The following is a 17,664-nucleotide window of genomic DNA, read 5'->3' on the forward strand; positions in this document are numbered from 1 at the left end:
TAGCTGGGCTGTTTTGTTCCAGTCCTGTTGATGAGATAAAGCTTTTTAGGCCTTGCAGAAGCCATTGAGGAAAAAAGTATGAATATTGATATTTCCTTATTATCCTTACTAGAACTTGCTTTGGCAAGTTTTGACAGGCTTGTTGTTAGATTTGGGCTGTATGGAAGTGTAGCAGGAGGAACATAGGTAAATATCCTGTTAGGTAGAAGACATACTTATTTCTGTTGCAAAGGAAGATTAAATATGCAATGTTTGAATCAATGCATTTTTATCTACAGAAAAATGAAATAAACTTCAAAATTAACTCTCGCAGTTTCTGTCTGTCTAGCCATCTATCAGTCTGTCTGTCTGGGGTTTGTTGGTTTTATTTAAAGGGACATCCTGTCCTGTGGATCTACATGACTTAGTTTAGCATGAATATAACATGACTGGTAGCATGTTTGCTTTCTTTTGATGATGTTGGTTAATTTCAGCGTTGTCAGCTCTCAAAATACTGTCAATGACCTCTGGTTCTATGCGTGTCGTACAAGCTGTTCTGAAGTACCTCATTACATAAAAACCCTAACGGAAAACCTCAAAAAATGCACAATCTACCCTGCTCTCTCTTTTTTTTTTTTTTTTTTTAATGTCCATAGTAATACTGTAGTTTTTCGAGTCATACCCCTGTGCTTGACTTCACTAGCATGAGTAATGCCATGAAAGTCAGCTGGGTGACAATGATGATGGCGATAAGCTTGGTGTAAGTTTTGTAACATCAAAAACAGGTAGCTTTCAAGTACACATTGCGTGAAGGCCCACGTCATTCCTTAGGTTCATTCTTAACGCTTTCTTTGGTGGCCACAGGCCATTGAAAAATAGATATTTAACATGGCTTGTGGCAGGTCAAAAGACAGTTACTTAATTTGTATAGGGTGTGACAGCATATTTTACGTGTTCATTGCAGCAGGAAGTGGATTTTGTTTTATTTACATTTCTAATGTGCCTGTTACATGGTTTTTTGATTATTCTGGTAATGCCAAATGCCTTCCAGATAAAAAAGGTCTTTGCTCTGACATGTCCTTAAGCTAAATGGATGTCTGTGTTGTCACTGTGGCTCACACTTACCTAGTGGCCTCTGGTGTAGCCTGACGCAGTGATTAAGTCCCTAAGCCCTTTGCCTTCACTGTTTACATATTGTTTGCTCCAGAGCAGGAGGGACTGACATGTCCCATCTGTGTGTTATAAATTAAGTTCATATGCAGCATGATTCAAGGGCAGACCAGTTAGGGCAAGTTACTGCTTCCTCCCCCCTATAATATTTTTTTTTTTATTGTTTATATGAAAATACCAGGTTGGACATCATAAACAAAACCAGATGTTTGTGTATGAAAGAACAAGGAAATAAAACAAAAAAGCCCTAACCGGGTCATGTAGAAGAGAAGCTGGGACTCTAAGCTCCTGCAGTTTGACTCTTAAGATAATGTACACTAGAACACAGATGTATTTTTCAAATAATGAATGCTTTTTTATGTACTGGTTACTGATTTTTCATTTTGTTGCCTGATGATGCCTCTAAAGCAAGCATTGAAAAACAAAGTGCATTAAATAACAAATTTGTCCACCAGCCAAAGTCAGAATTTGGAGGCCTGAGCTATGTCCTCTTAACCACTTCCTTACTGCGCTGCAGAAACGAGGCCCCAGGCGTTCAGAATGAGGTGCCTCAAGGCTCCTTCCAGTTTCTTAGACAGTTCCGTAACAATAGCTTTTTTTTTTTTTTTTTTAAATTTAGCTCAATAAGATTTCTGAGAGAGAGTGCTGTAGAACTCCTATTGGAGTGAAACCACTTCCTGCCTTTGCAAGAGGTGAATTTTTATTTGGCTGCTGAAGTGTGCTGTTCGGGACTAAACCCACAGTTTTATTAATCTGTCTAGCTTCCAGTCTGTCTCTATTAATACTGACCTTAAGGTGACTTGTCAAACTAATTCCCCTGTTAAATAGGAGTTTGCTTTTCCTGTGGCTGTTTCATTCCTTTGCTTTGGGAAACAAAACCTCAGGGGCAGGAAAAAAAAAAAAAAGGCAGAAAATCCCGAAAGTCTGTGTTCAGGGCTACCCCAGCTTGTTACTGCACCTGATTTGTCAAGTCTAAGAATTTTGTTTGAAAACTGAACACCTAAATTACTGTTTTCTTCCTTATTTTTTAAAGCAATACGATGTTACTGTCAACTAAATGTTGTCAGGCATGAGTCTTTAATTGTGTCAGGTTTTGAGATGGCAAACCAGCATAACAATTTTAGTAAGATTATTAAATAATGCAACGAAGTTTAACTTGTTTCCTTGAGGGAGGGGAGGGATGGAGTCTTCTAAGTACACGTTAAGTCTGTATGAGCGTATGAATACATAATCATCCTTACAGAAATAGTGAAAAACTGCAGAAAAGGTGTGGATTTACTAGTAGGTATAGATTTATGTTAACTTAAACCACCAGATTGGGTAATTGCTGTTTCTGAAAATTACATAGCTTGTCTCCCTAAGTATCAGGAGGCATGAGGCTAAATTATAGCTGTGGATAAATAAATACGAAGTAATTACAATGTGGTATGTGAATTCTGTGAATGAGGAGGAGAGGGGTTTTTTTTAGTTTTTTTTCTTTTGTAGTTTTTTCAAAGTAAATGGGATCCGCACGTGCACATTTTTATCTTGATTTTTCTGTTCTGTGTAATGTATGTATAAATATAACTGTTATGCTTTAGTGATAGTCCATGAGACTTTCTTCAGATTCATGAAACATCTGAAACTGACTGAGTTTTCTGTAAAATTCATCCATTTTGTATAGGCAACAGTGTCACTTTTTTTAACAATTAAACACAAAAATAGCTTCCGTATGAACTTTTTTTTGTCACGAAATGTAATTAATGGTGAACATTGTCTCTCTTTCTCTGAAAAATGCCCTCGATTTTTTGCAGAGCTGAGAGAATAATCCTTACATGTTGAAATAGGAGGAGGCTGAACCTTTCTGTTCAGGTCTATGCAAGTGTGTTTGATAGTAGAATTATTTTATCTGTTTTTGTAGAAGGCAGGCCTTTATGTTGAGGTTGTAGCAGTTACGAGCATTTAGGGCGTTGTGTGAACACTCTGTGAAAAAGTGTCTTTGGAAGAAGTTGCTGGGTGTATAAAGAGCCACTTTCAAAGCCTAGCATTCCAGGTGTGCTCTAACCTGAGTGCTGTACGTTCACGGTGCAGGTTGATTGATCCCGTGCCAACATCTTCTGAGCACCTTTTTTGTTTTCTCAAATGCCTACATTTTGTGGAAGTCCTCTTCTCCCACTTGCTAAGCTTCCTAGTATCTGCAGGAGAGACCCTTCCCTTCCGCAGGGCTGACAAAGCAAAAAGAGACCCTGCCAGCTGTGCCAGGTCTTTACTTTTTCCCCTTCATGACTGTGTCCAGTTTCTGCATCAGTCCCTGCTGGGACTGCTCCCGTTGGCACCTGTCTGATCACTGTTGTCCTCATTAAAACACTTGCCTTTCCTCCGAGGGAGTGGAGGTGGCATAGCGGTGGATTTAATGTGTAATTAAGCAGGTCTTAAAAGCACTTAGGAGTCTTCCGAGTAAGAAGCGTTCTTCAGCACAAGAGTCTGGTTTCCAAATCCATTATTTCGTGTTTGATTTATTTATCTTTTTTGCTTCTTCAACTCACTTTCTGCAATTTGGAATTTCCCAGGTGATCCCCATGCCATTACGCGAACAGAGGTCTGCAGGTCTTGCAAAGCAGTGAACGCTGTTTCTGCCTCTCTTTCAGATGCAAGTATGGACATAATAGCCTATGATGATTACTCCAGTCCACCGCTTCCGAGATATTGAAAGGACACCTGAATACCTCCAGCCAGAAAAGTGTGTTCCACCTCCTAGCCTCCCTTCCCTGGGAACAATGTGGTTTATTCGAGATGGCTGTGGTATTGCATGTGCTGTCGTGACCTGGATGCTGGTGTTCTATGCCGACTTTGTAGTCCTTCTCGTCATGCTAGTTCCATCGAGAGATTATGTTTATAGTGTCATCAATGGCACACTGTTCAACACCTTGGCTTTCCTCGCTTTGGCTTCACATTTTCGTGCTATGCTGACAGATCCAGTAAGTATCTCTCTCTCTATGTCTCAGAAAGAAATAGGAGGTGTTTTTCTTGCCTGCTAGATGTTGGGTAACTTGGTTGCAGAGTGAATGGCAGATTTAAATAACGTGTGTGTCAGCCGGCTGCTGTGGTATGCTAATTTCTCATCCCACTCAAGTCAGATGCAAAGTCAAGGACCGGGCTTTAGATTCCCACTGTGTGAGCAGCTCCTCTTTTTGCACTGGGAAGGAGAGCGTTTCTCTCTGATGCTGTTTTCTCCCCAGTGGCAGATCTCGTGTTTGCGGCTTGGGTCTTGACAAACAGGAAAGCTGGAAAAGCTGGTTTTGGTTGGCTGCCTTGGCAAGTATTGCTTCAGCAGAACGGAGTAGAACGTGCGTTGTTTTGAAAATCCACGTTACCATCTCTCATACTAGTGATTTAGTTGAGTTTATTGAACCATGCTGAAGTACCATGTGAGCATGCTGAGAGCTGACAGTTCTTAGACAGGCAGGAAACATCAGAGCTGTAAGACCCCCTTGTCTCCGCAGGACACGGCTTTATGAGGCATCTGGTCTGCTGTTTTCTTGTCTCTCACTTCATGAGAAGATACAATTTGGTACTGTCGCGCTTATTCTGAGTGGCTTGTGATGGTTTGTTTTGTTGAATAACCCCTGGACAGTAGATTCAGTTCAAAACCCCATCTCCAGCAGTCGGTGGAAGGAAAAATAAGCTTAGACTCCTCTTGGGCCCTTCCTCCTGAGTGTTCTTGTTGCTGTTGGGAATGGTGGTGTGCCCCGATACTTTAATTCGTCCTTCCAAATGTCATTTCCTATTTGAAACCATGTTAGGTGCCATTAAAACTTCAGTGTAATCTTTGTTTCTTAGTTTCCAGCTCTCCCAGAAGCCCCAGCACTTCAGAAAAGGCTTGATTTGGGGTAATTTCACAGTTCATGGTAAGGACCAATGCATTGCGTGCTGCTGCTGCTGGGCAGAACTGTAAGTGGCAGATGAAACTTCTGTTCGTTGGACTCAGGAAGAGAGTTGCAGCAATTTCTTACATAGTTTATATCCTAGAGATTCTTGTTGTTAATTAGTGTATGTTGTGTGGCTTTAATGCCTGGGGACCGTCAGGTCACTGGAATTACTTTGCAGAGTTAGCAGGAACTCCTCTGAAACAAAAGCTGTATTCTGAAGCAGGCTGGGCAAGCAGCATTGCAGAAGCAGATACAATCTCTATGCAGAGTAATTTAGAAAAGATAAGTTAATTCCTAGTGTGTGGTGGGATTTATGTGTCTGAATGGTGAGAGACAGTGGGATTTTGTTTTATTTTTTTAATGAGGAAATCAGCTAATTAAAATAGAGGAGGGAGGATAAAGTGAAGGGATGCAGCAACATCTGGCAGACAGTGTGAGTCAGGGATGAAGGAAACTGCTGGGACAGGGAGAAACAGGCACGCCTAGGATCAGACTGAAACAGCACTGCTGAGGCGGACAAATAGAGTCCTTGTTATAAATAAATGAACACCTGAATTCTTCAGGATTGTATCAATCAGTGTGTGTCATGCTTTTCAGGAACTGCTTCCTGGGGGTTCTTGCTAAAAACATCCCTAAGGTTTTGAGCTTTGCTGTGTACTAAAGAGAGAGAACATGTGTTGTAGTGTTTTGTGGAAATTAGTCTTGGTCATTTTTAAATTGGTCAGGCCTGTGATGTGTTCTGTTGCTGTTGGGAGGTTGTATAGATGTGTTAAAAAGAGACTGTTCCATCAGAAATGTGTTAAAAGATTGATTGCATCCTTGTTTTTATTTCAGTATAAAAGCCTTACATCCACAGAGGTGTGTTTGTGCCAGTGTACCAGTACTGATTTCATACAGCATATTTCATTACTTTTTTTGGATGGTGGGGTTTTGGTTTTGTAGTTTGTTTTTTTTTTTAATCAAATTTATGGCCTTAGAAAGGCTGGAAACTCTTGAACTCAGGCTCCTGCAGCAGCAATAGTTACCTGTTTAAAGACACATCCTTTAAAGTAGAAATTGCACAGCTAAGAATGTTAGTGTTATTCAGGTGGGAGGATTCTTAGTGTTCACTGTTTGAATGTTAAACCCTAATGTAACAAACAAACACACAATGGAAACATAGCTATAAATACATGAGGCATTTACCAGCAGCTCTTAGAGTATACAATGATACTTCAGAACTAGCTGCTTCTACTGGAACAAAACATCTGTGGTTTCCAATTTGTGATATCAAACACTGGCATGATAAATTTGTTGACAGATGTGAAGAGAGGGATGAGGTTTCTTAAATATTTTAAGGTTACTATAGGATTACAAAGGACCAAGTGCTTAAGTGAAGATTTACTGATGTTTAAGAAACCAAAAACAAACAAAATGATGTGTAAGTATGTAGTTCCATGTATTAGGATCTCATTTTGATTTTTTTTTCTGAATCCTCTTGCTCTTCCTGAAACTCTGCTGATCTTAGTGAAGTTTTTATTTCTTTTTCTTCCTTCCCCTCCCATAGTTTTAAGCCATCCTGTTGTTCCTTGCACTCGTAATGTCCAGAAGTTAATCTTCTGTTTTTTTTTTTTTTTTTTTGTCTGCAGGGGCTGTACCCAAAGGTAATGCCACAAAGGAGTTCATTGAGAGTTTACAGCTAAAGCCAGGACAGGTGGTTTACAAGTGCCCAAAATGTTGTAGCATCAAACCTGACAGAGCACATCACTGCAGGTAAAATCTTTTCTGAGGACTGCTCTTTTATCAAGACCTCAAGAATTATCTAGTGTGCCTTGATCTAAATTGTTGTTAGAGTCCAAGACTGGAGTGGTTCCGTTGAGAGACTGGCATCCGAATTCCGTTGCTAATAGTGCCAGACACTTTCAAACTTCTCTGAAAAAATCTTGGGTCTTTTCTGACAAGTTTTCATCTATAGCAGGCTGGGGCCACTTCTTGCAAAGAGAGGAACACTTAAAATGAATGCTGCCTTGACTTCAGACCTGTAATTTGCATTCCATAAATTTTAATGTAAATGTGACTTAAAAAGGGACATTATATATCAAAATGCACAGAAATCCTTAAGATGCCATTTCTCTCAAAAGGTCAGTGTCCTTTCTATTTTTGCTTTTGTTCACAAACCCATTTGTCTAACTGTAGGTTCTATTTAGAAGTGATATTTAACTTAAAACTAAAGTTCAGTTAAGTTAAAACTCAAACTGTATATATTTTTTAAGAGTTCTGACTTCCACATTTTCATTGACTACGGTGACTTTATTTTCTTATTTGTGACAGCTCAGTATGCCTACTGATCTGTCATGTCCTTTCTTTTTCTGCTAGGATAAACTTCCCTGGAGAGAGTAACTGGTAGTGAGCTTTTTAGTACTAAAGGCAGTGAGCAAAAAAAAAAACCTACTTCCTAAAATTCTCTTCCACTTTTAAAACAAGCGAGCCTCCTTTCCAGTAAGTAGTTAATGAGTTTGCACTGGTGTCCCTTCCTTACCTACTCCAAACCCAATGCATACTGAGAGGGCTCGTATCATGGTTACTGCTGATTCATGCACAGGTCTTGCGGGGAGGGGAATATGTGGTACTGAGCTGAACAAACTTGTTCTGCTGTTTGCATTTTTCATATTTGTTTTCAGAGCTTTAGTTTGCAAATGTTTTTATTTTTATGTTTTATTTTAATCAAAATCAGGAGCTGGTTATTCAGCAGTAGCAATGTGATCATGCTTATCACTTATTAATGCTACTGTAAAATCCCCTCTGACACTTCTTCAATTATGAATGAAACTTCACATCTAAAATGCTGTCTTGCTGATGGCTCACAGTGTAGGCAAATGGAAAAGACACTTTGGCTAAACATGAAACCTTGTCTCCATGGTCCTTTTTTCTATGCTTTAAGATAATTTTTTAGGTGTTAAAATTTGGGAAACTGATCCACTGAGCACTGATGCTGTTGAGGATCTTCAGTCAAACATTTTTTTGTGGGGTAGGGGCATTTATTGGACTTCAGTGCATCAAGTTTGCGCATATGTGTCAGCGGGAGGTACTGCTAGCTGTATACCTGGGGGACAAGAGCGCTTTTTCATTCATCTGCTATTTTGTGAGTCCCCCATGCCCAGCAAAGGACTCCTGCCAGCATTTGGAAACTGGGTGGTTGAGCAGGGGGAGAGTGTCCGAGGATGGGCACTCCCTGCTGCATGTAGTTTTCAGTTTTAGCTTCTGCATTTCTTTTTCCACCAGCTAGTTTCATGTTTTGCCTCTTGTCCAACTGCTTTTGGTACACAAGCATGGAATAAAACCTCTCCTCTCAGCCTTAACCACCTCCTTCGCCAGGGTCTCCTTTGGCTTGGCTGCTTCAGGTTGTCCCTCTGGGGAGCTAGGACCTAGGAGCAACTGAAGAGGTTGCTCAGGTACTTACCTTGTCTCAGAGCCCAAGGGAAGTGTGTACGCCTTTGCATGCAATAAATTAGACCGCAGGGAGGCATCCTCCTGCTTTACACCACCTGCCCTGCCTTCCCCTCCCACCTGTTTTTTTTTTTTTAAACCAGTAATTGATACTTGTCCTATGATGTATGACATTATCTGGCAGGTAATGTTTTTACTCTGCCAGCTGATTTGAGTCCCCATATAGCTCAAAAATAATTTCAAGCTGCTTATTCTAGCAAAACCAGGCTTTTCCTGGTGTCCGCTGCACCTGGGGCTGGCAGGTGGTAGGGTACCCGTGCCCTGACCAGCCTTTCATTTAGGGTCAGGACTAGAGCAGCTCATTTGTTTTTCAGGAATGGCATGTATCCTTGGGGATTACCCTCTCTCACCACATAGAATGAGTGCAAGACTGTTCTGACGGAGAGGTTTTCTATTATTTATTCATACGTGCTCATAAGGATGTGTTTATGTTTTTGTCAGAGTTTCCCTTAAGCATTTGGCTGTTGAAGTTTCTTGTTTGTATTAAGGTCAAAATATTTTTTGTTGTGAGAAGAAAAATAAAATGAGTAGAGCCCTCAATCCTTTCTGTTTCAGCGCTGCCAGAATTGTTCTGGAATAGCTGTTTCCTTTCTGGGTCTATTGTTGTTTTTTTTCGGGGTTTTCTGTGTTTTCATATTTGATTTCTGTGCTTGTTTGTGCAATGTGGTATCAGGAGACTGCCTTTCGTCTCCCATCATATGAGAAAGCAGCAGACAGAAAGGCTTCCTTTATTATGTGAGTTGAAGCAGTTACTGCCTAAGCAGGAGAATGATGTTCAGACAAAGTAATAATCTTTTAATTATTTGACTGCTAGCCACAATGTGCACGCTGGCAAGAATTTGAATTTTGATTTTATTAGTCCGGTTTTGTGAAGTGCTTTAACATCTAATTTTACCTTGAATGTATATTGTGGTACTGTCTTCCTGACAGACTGCCACAGCTGTTTTATGCTAGTGTGTGGTTTACCTTGATGTCAGGAATATTCTCTAATGCTTTATTTAGTTTTATTTTTTCAAATTCCTGCTACCAGCTAATGTTAGCAAATAAACCTTAGTCTGTTATTACTAACTCTGAAAAATACCTTTATTCATTCCTGATTTTCATATCTTTCTGGTTTTTGTTTGTTCTTAATCTGTGGACATTTTCATAGACCAAATAGATTGAAACTAAACTAAATCACAGATTATTTTTTTCCATCTGCCTGAATGTATTGCTCAAACCATATTTTGGCAGAACCACTGACGTGAATATTATGCTAATATGTCTTACTTGGTATTAATTTTTTACAATGGTGATTTGGTCTTCTATGGTTGATTTTGAACAAAAATAGTCAAGTGAGCAAACCACAAATATAAATGTGGTCACCAGTAAATTTATTTGGGTTCAAATTTCACCTCTTATTCTTTTCCTTTAATTTCCATGTCCCCCAAGCCCCTGTGAAGTCTTGTATTCCTGCAATGAAATGTGCTATAGATAAAGACCTGTATTCTTTCAGTGTCTGCAAGAGGTGTATTCGGAAAATGGACCATCACTGCCCGTGGGTCAATAACTGTGTAGGAGAGAATAACCAGAAGTACTTTGTACTGTTTACAGTAAGTATTTTGCAAGCGGTGGTTGAGGTTGTGCAGTGGGCAGCGATGAAATGCTGTGTGTAGCCTGTGAAGCAGCTCTGAAGGCTGGATTTCTTTTTTTTTTCTTGTTTCAGAGGGACTTTACAGGGAACTGTTGCAGTCTTGTTTCGCTAATTAGGGAAAACACAACACAACAGTGGGGAAAAGGCATCACAGGAAGTATTTGCCAGGGTTTTGTGAGGTTTGCGTTGACAGTTGCTCAGCGCACGATTTTGTAATGTGAGTAGTTTATTGTGGTGTTGAGCTCTTTGAGGTGTGGGCTGTGGGCCATCCTTTTACACCGTCCTGTGGCTGGTAGGGTCCCAGGCTATACGTAGGGTTCCTAAATGTAGTTGTATGAAGGAGGGGGATCATGTGAGATGAGATCATGAGAGAGGTGTTGCCACATCTTACGGAAGGAGTGGAGGGTCTACATCCCCTTTGGCAAGAATTATCCATCTTGTACTTGCAAGTGATTTATTTCTGTACTTGAAAACCAAGGAGGTGTTTGACTTTTGGTACCGTCTGTGGCATCATGAGTAAGAAAACAGGAGTGCAGATTTGAATACTGCCTATTTATGGAAGGGTTGAAATCACTTTCATCAAAGCAAAGTGGAAATATCCCGTGGGAGTAGTGTGAACATTAGAAGGCCTGAGTTTCAGTGATGCTCTGTTTTATTAATAAATCTTTTGAGACATCTGTAGGTTCAAGGAAGAATGTCCTCTTATTGCTGAGTAAAAAGGGGAAGATTTTCAGTTAAATGGAAAGGCTCACTGCTAAATTTCTCTACTATGGTGTGGCTTGGTAGGATGTAGATTACAGAACAAAACAAATCCAATTTCTTTCCCTCGAGCAAGGTTTTTTTTCACCATGAGGAGTGAGCTAAGGGTTTTAATCCTATCAGAAGGATTTTTGTTTCTGTTAAAACTGACAATTACTTTCAAGCAGGCTGTATTAAACACTTCATATAGTTGAGAGAGAAACAAAATAAGGAGAGTTGCTGGTTTTATTCTTGGTTCTTTTTAAGATTCGGGGAGGTGAAAGAACAGCAGCATGCTCAACTTGCAAGGAAAAACAAAATACTCTCCTATCACCTTTTACTGATTCCACGGGGGCTTTTTGTAACAAAGCTCTCTCACTTCCAATACCTGCAGTCCTTTGCCAGGGTCTGTAGATTCTGGAGCATCATCTTTTTTAGCTGTGTCTTGGTAAGTTGTAGTGTGTGTGTAGCATTGCATATAGTGTAAAGCTTTTTGTTAGAAAAAAAAAAGCTAAGACCTAATTTAAAACAAAAAGAATTAAGTACAAAGTATTAAAGCTTGAGAGAAACTTGGCATGCCTCAGGAAAAAACACTTATTAAAAAAAAATCATTTTTCTGACATGCTGGGAAATAGATACAGTGCTTTTTGTGGTTAAAACAAATTAGCTGTTGTTTGGGAAACTATAATGCTCTTCAGCAAGGATGTAAGCTTTGACAATATGATATACCTCGGAGAGTTGCTGTTCTCTGAAAGTTGTGCTGTACTCGGTGGAGATAAGGACAGTAAGATGTGTGGAAGCTGGGGTGCAGGAGACTGGGTTTTGTGTCCAGCTGGCTTTGAATTGAATAGTCTTCCCTGAGCACTCAGAGCTGGTAGTGAGGCCAGAACAAGTCTGTGTGGTCTTGGCATTTGCCAGGTTTAAGGGGAGTGGGGGGGGGCTTGGTGGATTTTGAGATGGTTTGGTTTTTTTCTTGAAGTCTTAACAGTTTGCTTTATTTGAAGTGTTTGGAAGATTTAGCATTTTGGTCTTTAAGCTTACCTGATACCTATATGACATCCTTTGCTTTTCAGATGTATATAGCACTGATTTCCCTGCATGCTCTAATCATGGTGGGATTTCACTTCTTGTATTGCTTTGAAGAAGACTGGACAAGTGAGTACTAACAAAGGATCTAATTAAAATATCAGATTAGCCTATGAATAAGGCCTTATAATGTAGTTTGCGTGTAAGGCAAACCCCTTTTATGCTGCTTTCAGAAGAATGCTATCAGGGCTCTGCTGTGCTATCTCCTTTTTTTTTTTATTTTTTATGATCAATCCTAGAATTTCATAATTCTTTCTGACCTTCAGGTATCTCTGTCCTGAAAAGCCCCATTTCAACTTAAGCTTGATGCTGCCTAGGGAGCAGCTGAGAGGTAAAGACACCTGGATAGTATGTGTGCAATCATCTACTGTTGACATGAAAGAAACACTAGTTTCCCGAATGCCAACACAAGATAAGAAGAATGTGTGTGCTTTTTTTAAAAGGGTAACGTGAATCATTCTTGCAAGACTGCCAGGAAAACATGCGAACTCAGATCCAAAAACCCACCCTCACAAGAATTCCTTCCCACAAAACAAACAAACAAATAAACCAACCCAGCCCTCACTCTGGAGCAGCCAGTGAGTAAATTTTCACAGAGCCAGTTGAGACATGTTTGTAAAAACACAAATGGATGTAGGAAATCCTCTAGGTAATGCTGAGTCAAACAGCAAGCTGTCAAAGTATGTGTGTGCAGATGTTTGTGCTTCATGTGGATATTTTTGGAAAAGCATTAGCTTTGTTTTTCTTGGAAGAGTTGTATCACTCAATACAATGACTGGTTTTAGTTTAGAATGCTGCAGAGGATGAGTATGTTTACACGTATGAACTGAATTTTACAAGGTTGTTCAGCATTTCAAAGCTTTGTATAACAGCTGCTGGCTGCCACTGAGAACATCTGGATTTGATGTTACAGTGGCCAGAGTGGTGATACTCATTTCTGGATTTCAGAAAAATCTGGAGATGTTCTGACATTTACAACACTAGGCTCAACACTGTGATTTTTGCCCTATAACTTTTTCCTTCCTCTTTATTTCTTCTGCTCCTCTTTTATAGTTACTTTCTCAGATTTTTTTTTTTCAGCTCTTGCTTGAGTTTGCACTATAGAGTATGAGGAAAAATAAGAATTTGGCTGAATCTGCCCTTTAGGCTATGACTTAGAGCAGTTATGAAAGGAAGCGTACTCTGGTTTTATGCTGGTGCTACAGAAATATCCTTGTGTCCTGATCACCAGCTTGAGATTTCTAATGGGACTTTATCACTGTGGAAAATCTGTTCAGATTAAGGTTTAGGAGGTAAAATGGAGTAGAGTGGAGTCCTAGCCAGTGTGCTGGGGAAACACCTCAGTGGAAAAGAAAGCTGCGTTCTTGAAGTGTTGCAGGGTTTTTCTTGGTTTTGGTTGTTTGGGGTTTTTTTAAACTTGCAGGAGTGATCATTTCATTGTTGAATGTTCTCCAGAATGTCAGAGCTTCCCTGTGTACCTTTCTGAGAATGGTGATCATGTAATTTATTTTGACAGTTTGAATATGGGAAACTCGTGCCTTAGCAGGTGCTTTGCAGCTGCTGCATTACCTGGTCTCTCCCGTTCCAACTCTGTTGTTTTGTCTTCACAGAATGCAGTTCCTTCTCACCACCAACTACAGTGATTCTTCTCATCCTCTTGTGTTTCGAGGCTCTCCTGTTCCTCATCTTCACCTCGGTTATGTTTGGGACCCAAGTACACTCCATCTGCACTGATGAAACGGTGGGTGTCTCACGTTCTCTCCTTTACCCTGTCTTTCTCACCGTTTGTACAAACAGTGAAGGGCTGCAGGGTTTTACCTCATTGCACGGGGAGTTTGTATTCCTTTTGAGGAAAGACCCAGTGTAATAAACCGAGCTAGCACAGTGCTGGGTTGTGCTCTCTGAAGGTTACTGAGAGAAGAAGCACACACCTATGTATTGTCTGGGTTGCTGTGCTGACAGTACCTCTGATAAGGAAGGCATTGGTAACTGGGTTTTGTCCCTGTGGATTCGAGAACCTTTTTTCCTTCAATTAAGTGCTTTTACATTGGTATTGCCAGAAATTGAGCTGTGTGTTCCCTGCTGTCACTATTTACAGCTTTATGTGCTGGGAAGCCAAGATGAGTAGGTGGGGAGGGTTATATATGTGTACACAGACGCACACATGCTTCTTTTAGTCTAGAAGATTTCCAGTTTTAGATGCTTGTTAAACAGTTCAAAAACTCTTGCCAGAGGGGAAATAGAAAAGGGAGCAGAGTAGGCTCGTGGAAACCTGCTGGGTACAGTCTGCTGCAAAGCCACCATGTCACCCCCAGTTCGAAGATGGCACAGCAGAGGTTACATGGTAGTGTTTGCAGTCTGTTGTATATCCCTGAATTTTCCCGTGTCTGTAAAGATGGAGCTAGTGACTCCTGGGGATGTTCCCACACTTGTGAATACTGCCGGCCTTCACCAAGCACGCTCAGATGTTTGGATTATCTGGAGTGGTCGAAGAGAAGTAATAATAGTCTTAAAAGAGTGACAACTCTTACTTCCTCCCCCAACTCCTTTAGTTTTCTTCCCCCTTCCCTTGTTTGCCCATGGCCAGTTGAGGCTAGCACAGGTGTTTTTGCTGCCGTTGGAGAGCTATGACTAGCATTATAGACTGTAAGAGCCCGTCGCTGCTGAGTCTTTTTTGCGATACTTTTTTTAATGCTTGGCTTCTGCAAGAGGCTGATGTTCACACTGTGGCCTTTTTGTGTTCAGAGAAAGACTTCAGCTGTTCTTTCTGCTGGAGAGAGCCCCAGGAAGGAGTACAGTGTCATTCAGAACAAAAAGATCCTGCTGAGCTTAGTTTATCACTAAGGGCGCAAATTAGCAATACTGCCTGTGAAATCGTCATCTGAATTTCCCAGTCTTTGAAACCCGTCAAGAATTTTTAGAAGCTGCTTCCTACAGCTAGGCACACAAATAAGTCTCCTGATTTTCCCTTCACCTCAAATGAACATAGATGTTAAAGGAACAATGCCACAATCCAAAATAAAAAATGGAATATGGTCTCCCCCTGTTGGGTTGTGAGTTTTCCTTTTTGTTTTCTTTTTTAATATGTTCCAGTAAGGATTTTGCTCTGTAGAATGTCTCATTGTTGATTTGCTAGCGTTGAGCTAGCTGTGTCTGGCCAGCAATCTATTTTGAGCAGAGGAGTATTTCCAGGTGAAATTCTTCCTGGTGTGGTCTCTTGCAGTGTTTTCCCTCACATTTTAGAGTCAGGGCTGCTTCTTGTCCTTTCACTGGGAGACCTCATTCTCCATTTTGTGTACTCTGTCCCACCAGGATGGTACCTTTCTGCCTGAAGGGACCCAGAACCCTCGCAGTTTGCTGTTCTCTCTGGAGATGACATTAACCAGGGATCAGCACAGCTCTTACAGTTGACCCATATGTTCTACAGAGCTCCCAGAATCAGTAATTGGAGACACAGAGATGTATTGCATGCATTGATTGGTAGCACAGGAGAGACACATAGGTCAGGAGAAGCTTACCTTGCAAAAGATCTGAAGTTAAAGAACAGAATTATCTGCCTGCTGCTGCTACCTATGGAAGAGTAATGCTCTCCAGTGATTGCACTTGTTCATTTTGCTTCTGTGGCAGCTGGGCAGAGCTTTCCTGAAAGAACAAATCTACTTTGTGGGTTTTAGACACTATACAGATAATAATTTAAAAAAATAGACTAGTGAATGTTTCAGCTGATTGCTTGATGGCTCGTTTTTGTTCTCCCTCTAATCTTTACTAAACAATGCCAATGATTTCTCTCCAATCAGTGTCTTATTTAACCCTTTCTCCCTGCTGTCAGCCTGTGCATGCTTTAGCAGTGATTCTAATGAAACATGAAGGGGCACCAGGTAGACTCAGCTACACTGAGCCATGGGCACTTCCTGAACTTGCTTGGTGAATCTGGGAGCATTATAGAGATTATGTTTGGGTTTGTGGGGTTTTTTTTTGTCTGCGAGCTTATCATGGTTTCTTCTAAAACTTTTCCATCTGGTTAGCACATAACACTTTCAGCCGTTAAAGCTCATACTTTGTGTTTGGTTTTAGGTGGTGAGTTTTTTTTTTAATTGACATTAGAGGCAATTGGAGGACAGGTCTTAAAAGATTTGATGAAATATCTAGGCCTAAACAAGATGAAAGGAATTTTATTTACAAGGAATATTTTCTATCCTTGCTATTTTTTTAGTATAAAACTACAAGAAGGAAAGGCAGTATAGAAGAGTTTTTATTTTCTTACTGAATCTTTTGGATAAGGGGCAACTGAGAGTAGACCTTTCCCCAAATCCAGAATGACAAAATCTGAGTGTTTGACTGAAAATGTGATATTTCTGTTTTCAGGGAATAGAACAGTTGAAAAAGGAAGAGAGAAGATGGGCTAAAAAAACAAAATGGATGAATATGAAAGCAGTATTTGGCCATCCGTTCTCTATAGCATGGCTTAGCCCATTCGCAACACCAGACCAAGGAAAAGCAGACCCGTACCAGTATGTGGTCTGAGGAATTCTTGACCAGCATTTCCACTAAAATAGAAACATATGACAGCACTACTGTTATAAATTTTCCGTGAATGTTTAAAACAAAAAGCAAAACAAACTTTTTTTATGTCTATTCAATGGCTGATATTTGCAGAGGAAAAAAAAAAAAAAGCCCTGTATTCCACAATTTTAGATAATTCTATATCTCTGGCTGAAACTGCTGCTGCTTTTTTTTTTTTTTTCTTTTTTTCCCAATCTTGTTAACTTTACTGGCCTTTTGTTTCTCTCTGCTTTCTGTATGGCATAACTAATATGAAGGGGATCCTCCTTCTCTGTTGTGACCCACCTCTTCTGAGTTAGATTCTCATGCTGTCTCCTGACTGTGATGAGCTCTGTGGAAGACATAGGAGTGCCAACAGCCCTACACAGCCACCTTTGGACCTCCGCAAGGAGCACATTGCTCTTTCCTAAGTGAACTTGAAGGGGAAGCAGACACTTCACGTACCAAAAAGTGCAAGACAAGAACATGATACAGCAAGAGAGCCAGTTGACCTGGTGGTCGCATAAAGTACTTAACAAATGTTGCCAACACCAATTGCTGCCCCACCATCCTTTTTCCTTCCAGCCACAGAACTCATTCCATCTTTCTGGCATTATTTTGTCTGTTCCCTCCCTTGTGTGCAGGAAATTGTTGCCCTCTGAGGGTAGCTGTGGCAGATTTAGAAGACTCTTTGGATTATTAAATGCCTTACACTTGCAGGAAAGAAAGAAATCGAATTTTCAAGTGTTCAGAACAGCAGAATCATCTTGTTTGTGTGTGTGTGTGTGTTTGTCTTGGTAAATGAGTTGTTAGAGCAATGCCTGCTAAACAGTGTTAATGTGAAAAACTGATGTGAATGCCCAGAGGCAGATTGCTGTAAAGACTAATATTGACGGGATGTGTAGGTGTAGCAGGGTGAGTGATTCGATATTCTTAGCATTGTCCTGGGTTAGAGCTTTGTAAATCTTTTCTCCTCTTTATGCATACATGTGGATGTGTGTGAACACACCCCACATATATGTGTAAGTGTTTTAAGTTGGGAAATATTGATGGTAAGGAGCATGCATACTGTTATGAGCTGTGTGGCAGTGAAAGTGGGAGGGACAGAAGGCATTCCAAAAA

The 17,664-nt window shown here is 40.4% G+C and overlaps 1 protein-coding gene across 1 annotated transcript; it reads left to right on the top strand.

Moving 5' to 3' along the window:
* The first annotated feature begins 3,800 nt into the window (after positions 1 to 3,800).
* Positions 3,801 to 17,118, top strand: ZDHHC3 (zinc finger, DHHC-type containing 3). Its single transcript, XM_010077209.1, has 6 exons — positions 3,801 to 4,110; positions 6,686 to 6,809; positions 10,039 to 10,135; positions 11,988 to 12,069; positions 13,611 to 13,741; positions 16,366 to 17,118. Exons 1-6 carry the CDS (start codon positions 3,801 to 3,803, stop codon positions 16,522 to 16,524), a joined length of 903 nt encoding a protein of 300 aa, XP_010075511.1. The 3' UTR covers positions 16,525 to 17,118.
* Positions 17,119 to 17,664: the final 546 nt, after the last annotated feature.

The sequence above is a fragment of the Pterocles gutturalis genome, unplaced genomic scaffold (genome assembly GCF_000699245.1).
Source record: "Pterocles gutturalis isolate BGI_N339 unplaced genomic scaffold, ASM69924v1 scaffold26853, whole genome shotgun sequence".
NCBI classification, from domain to species: Eukaryota; Metazoa; Chordata; class Aves; order Pterocliformes; family Pteroclidae; genus Pterocles; species Pterocles gutturalis.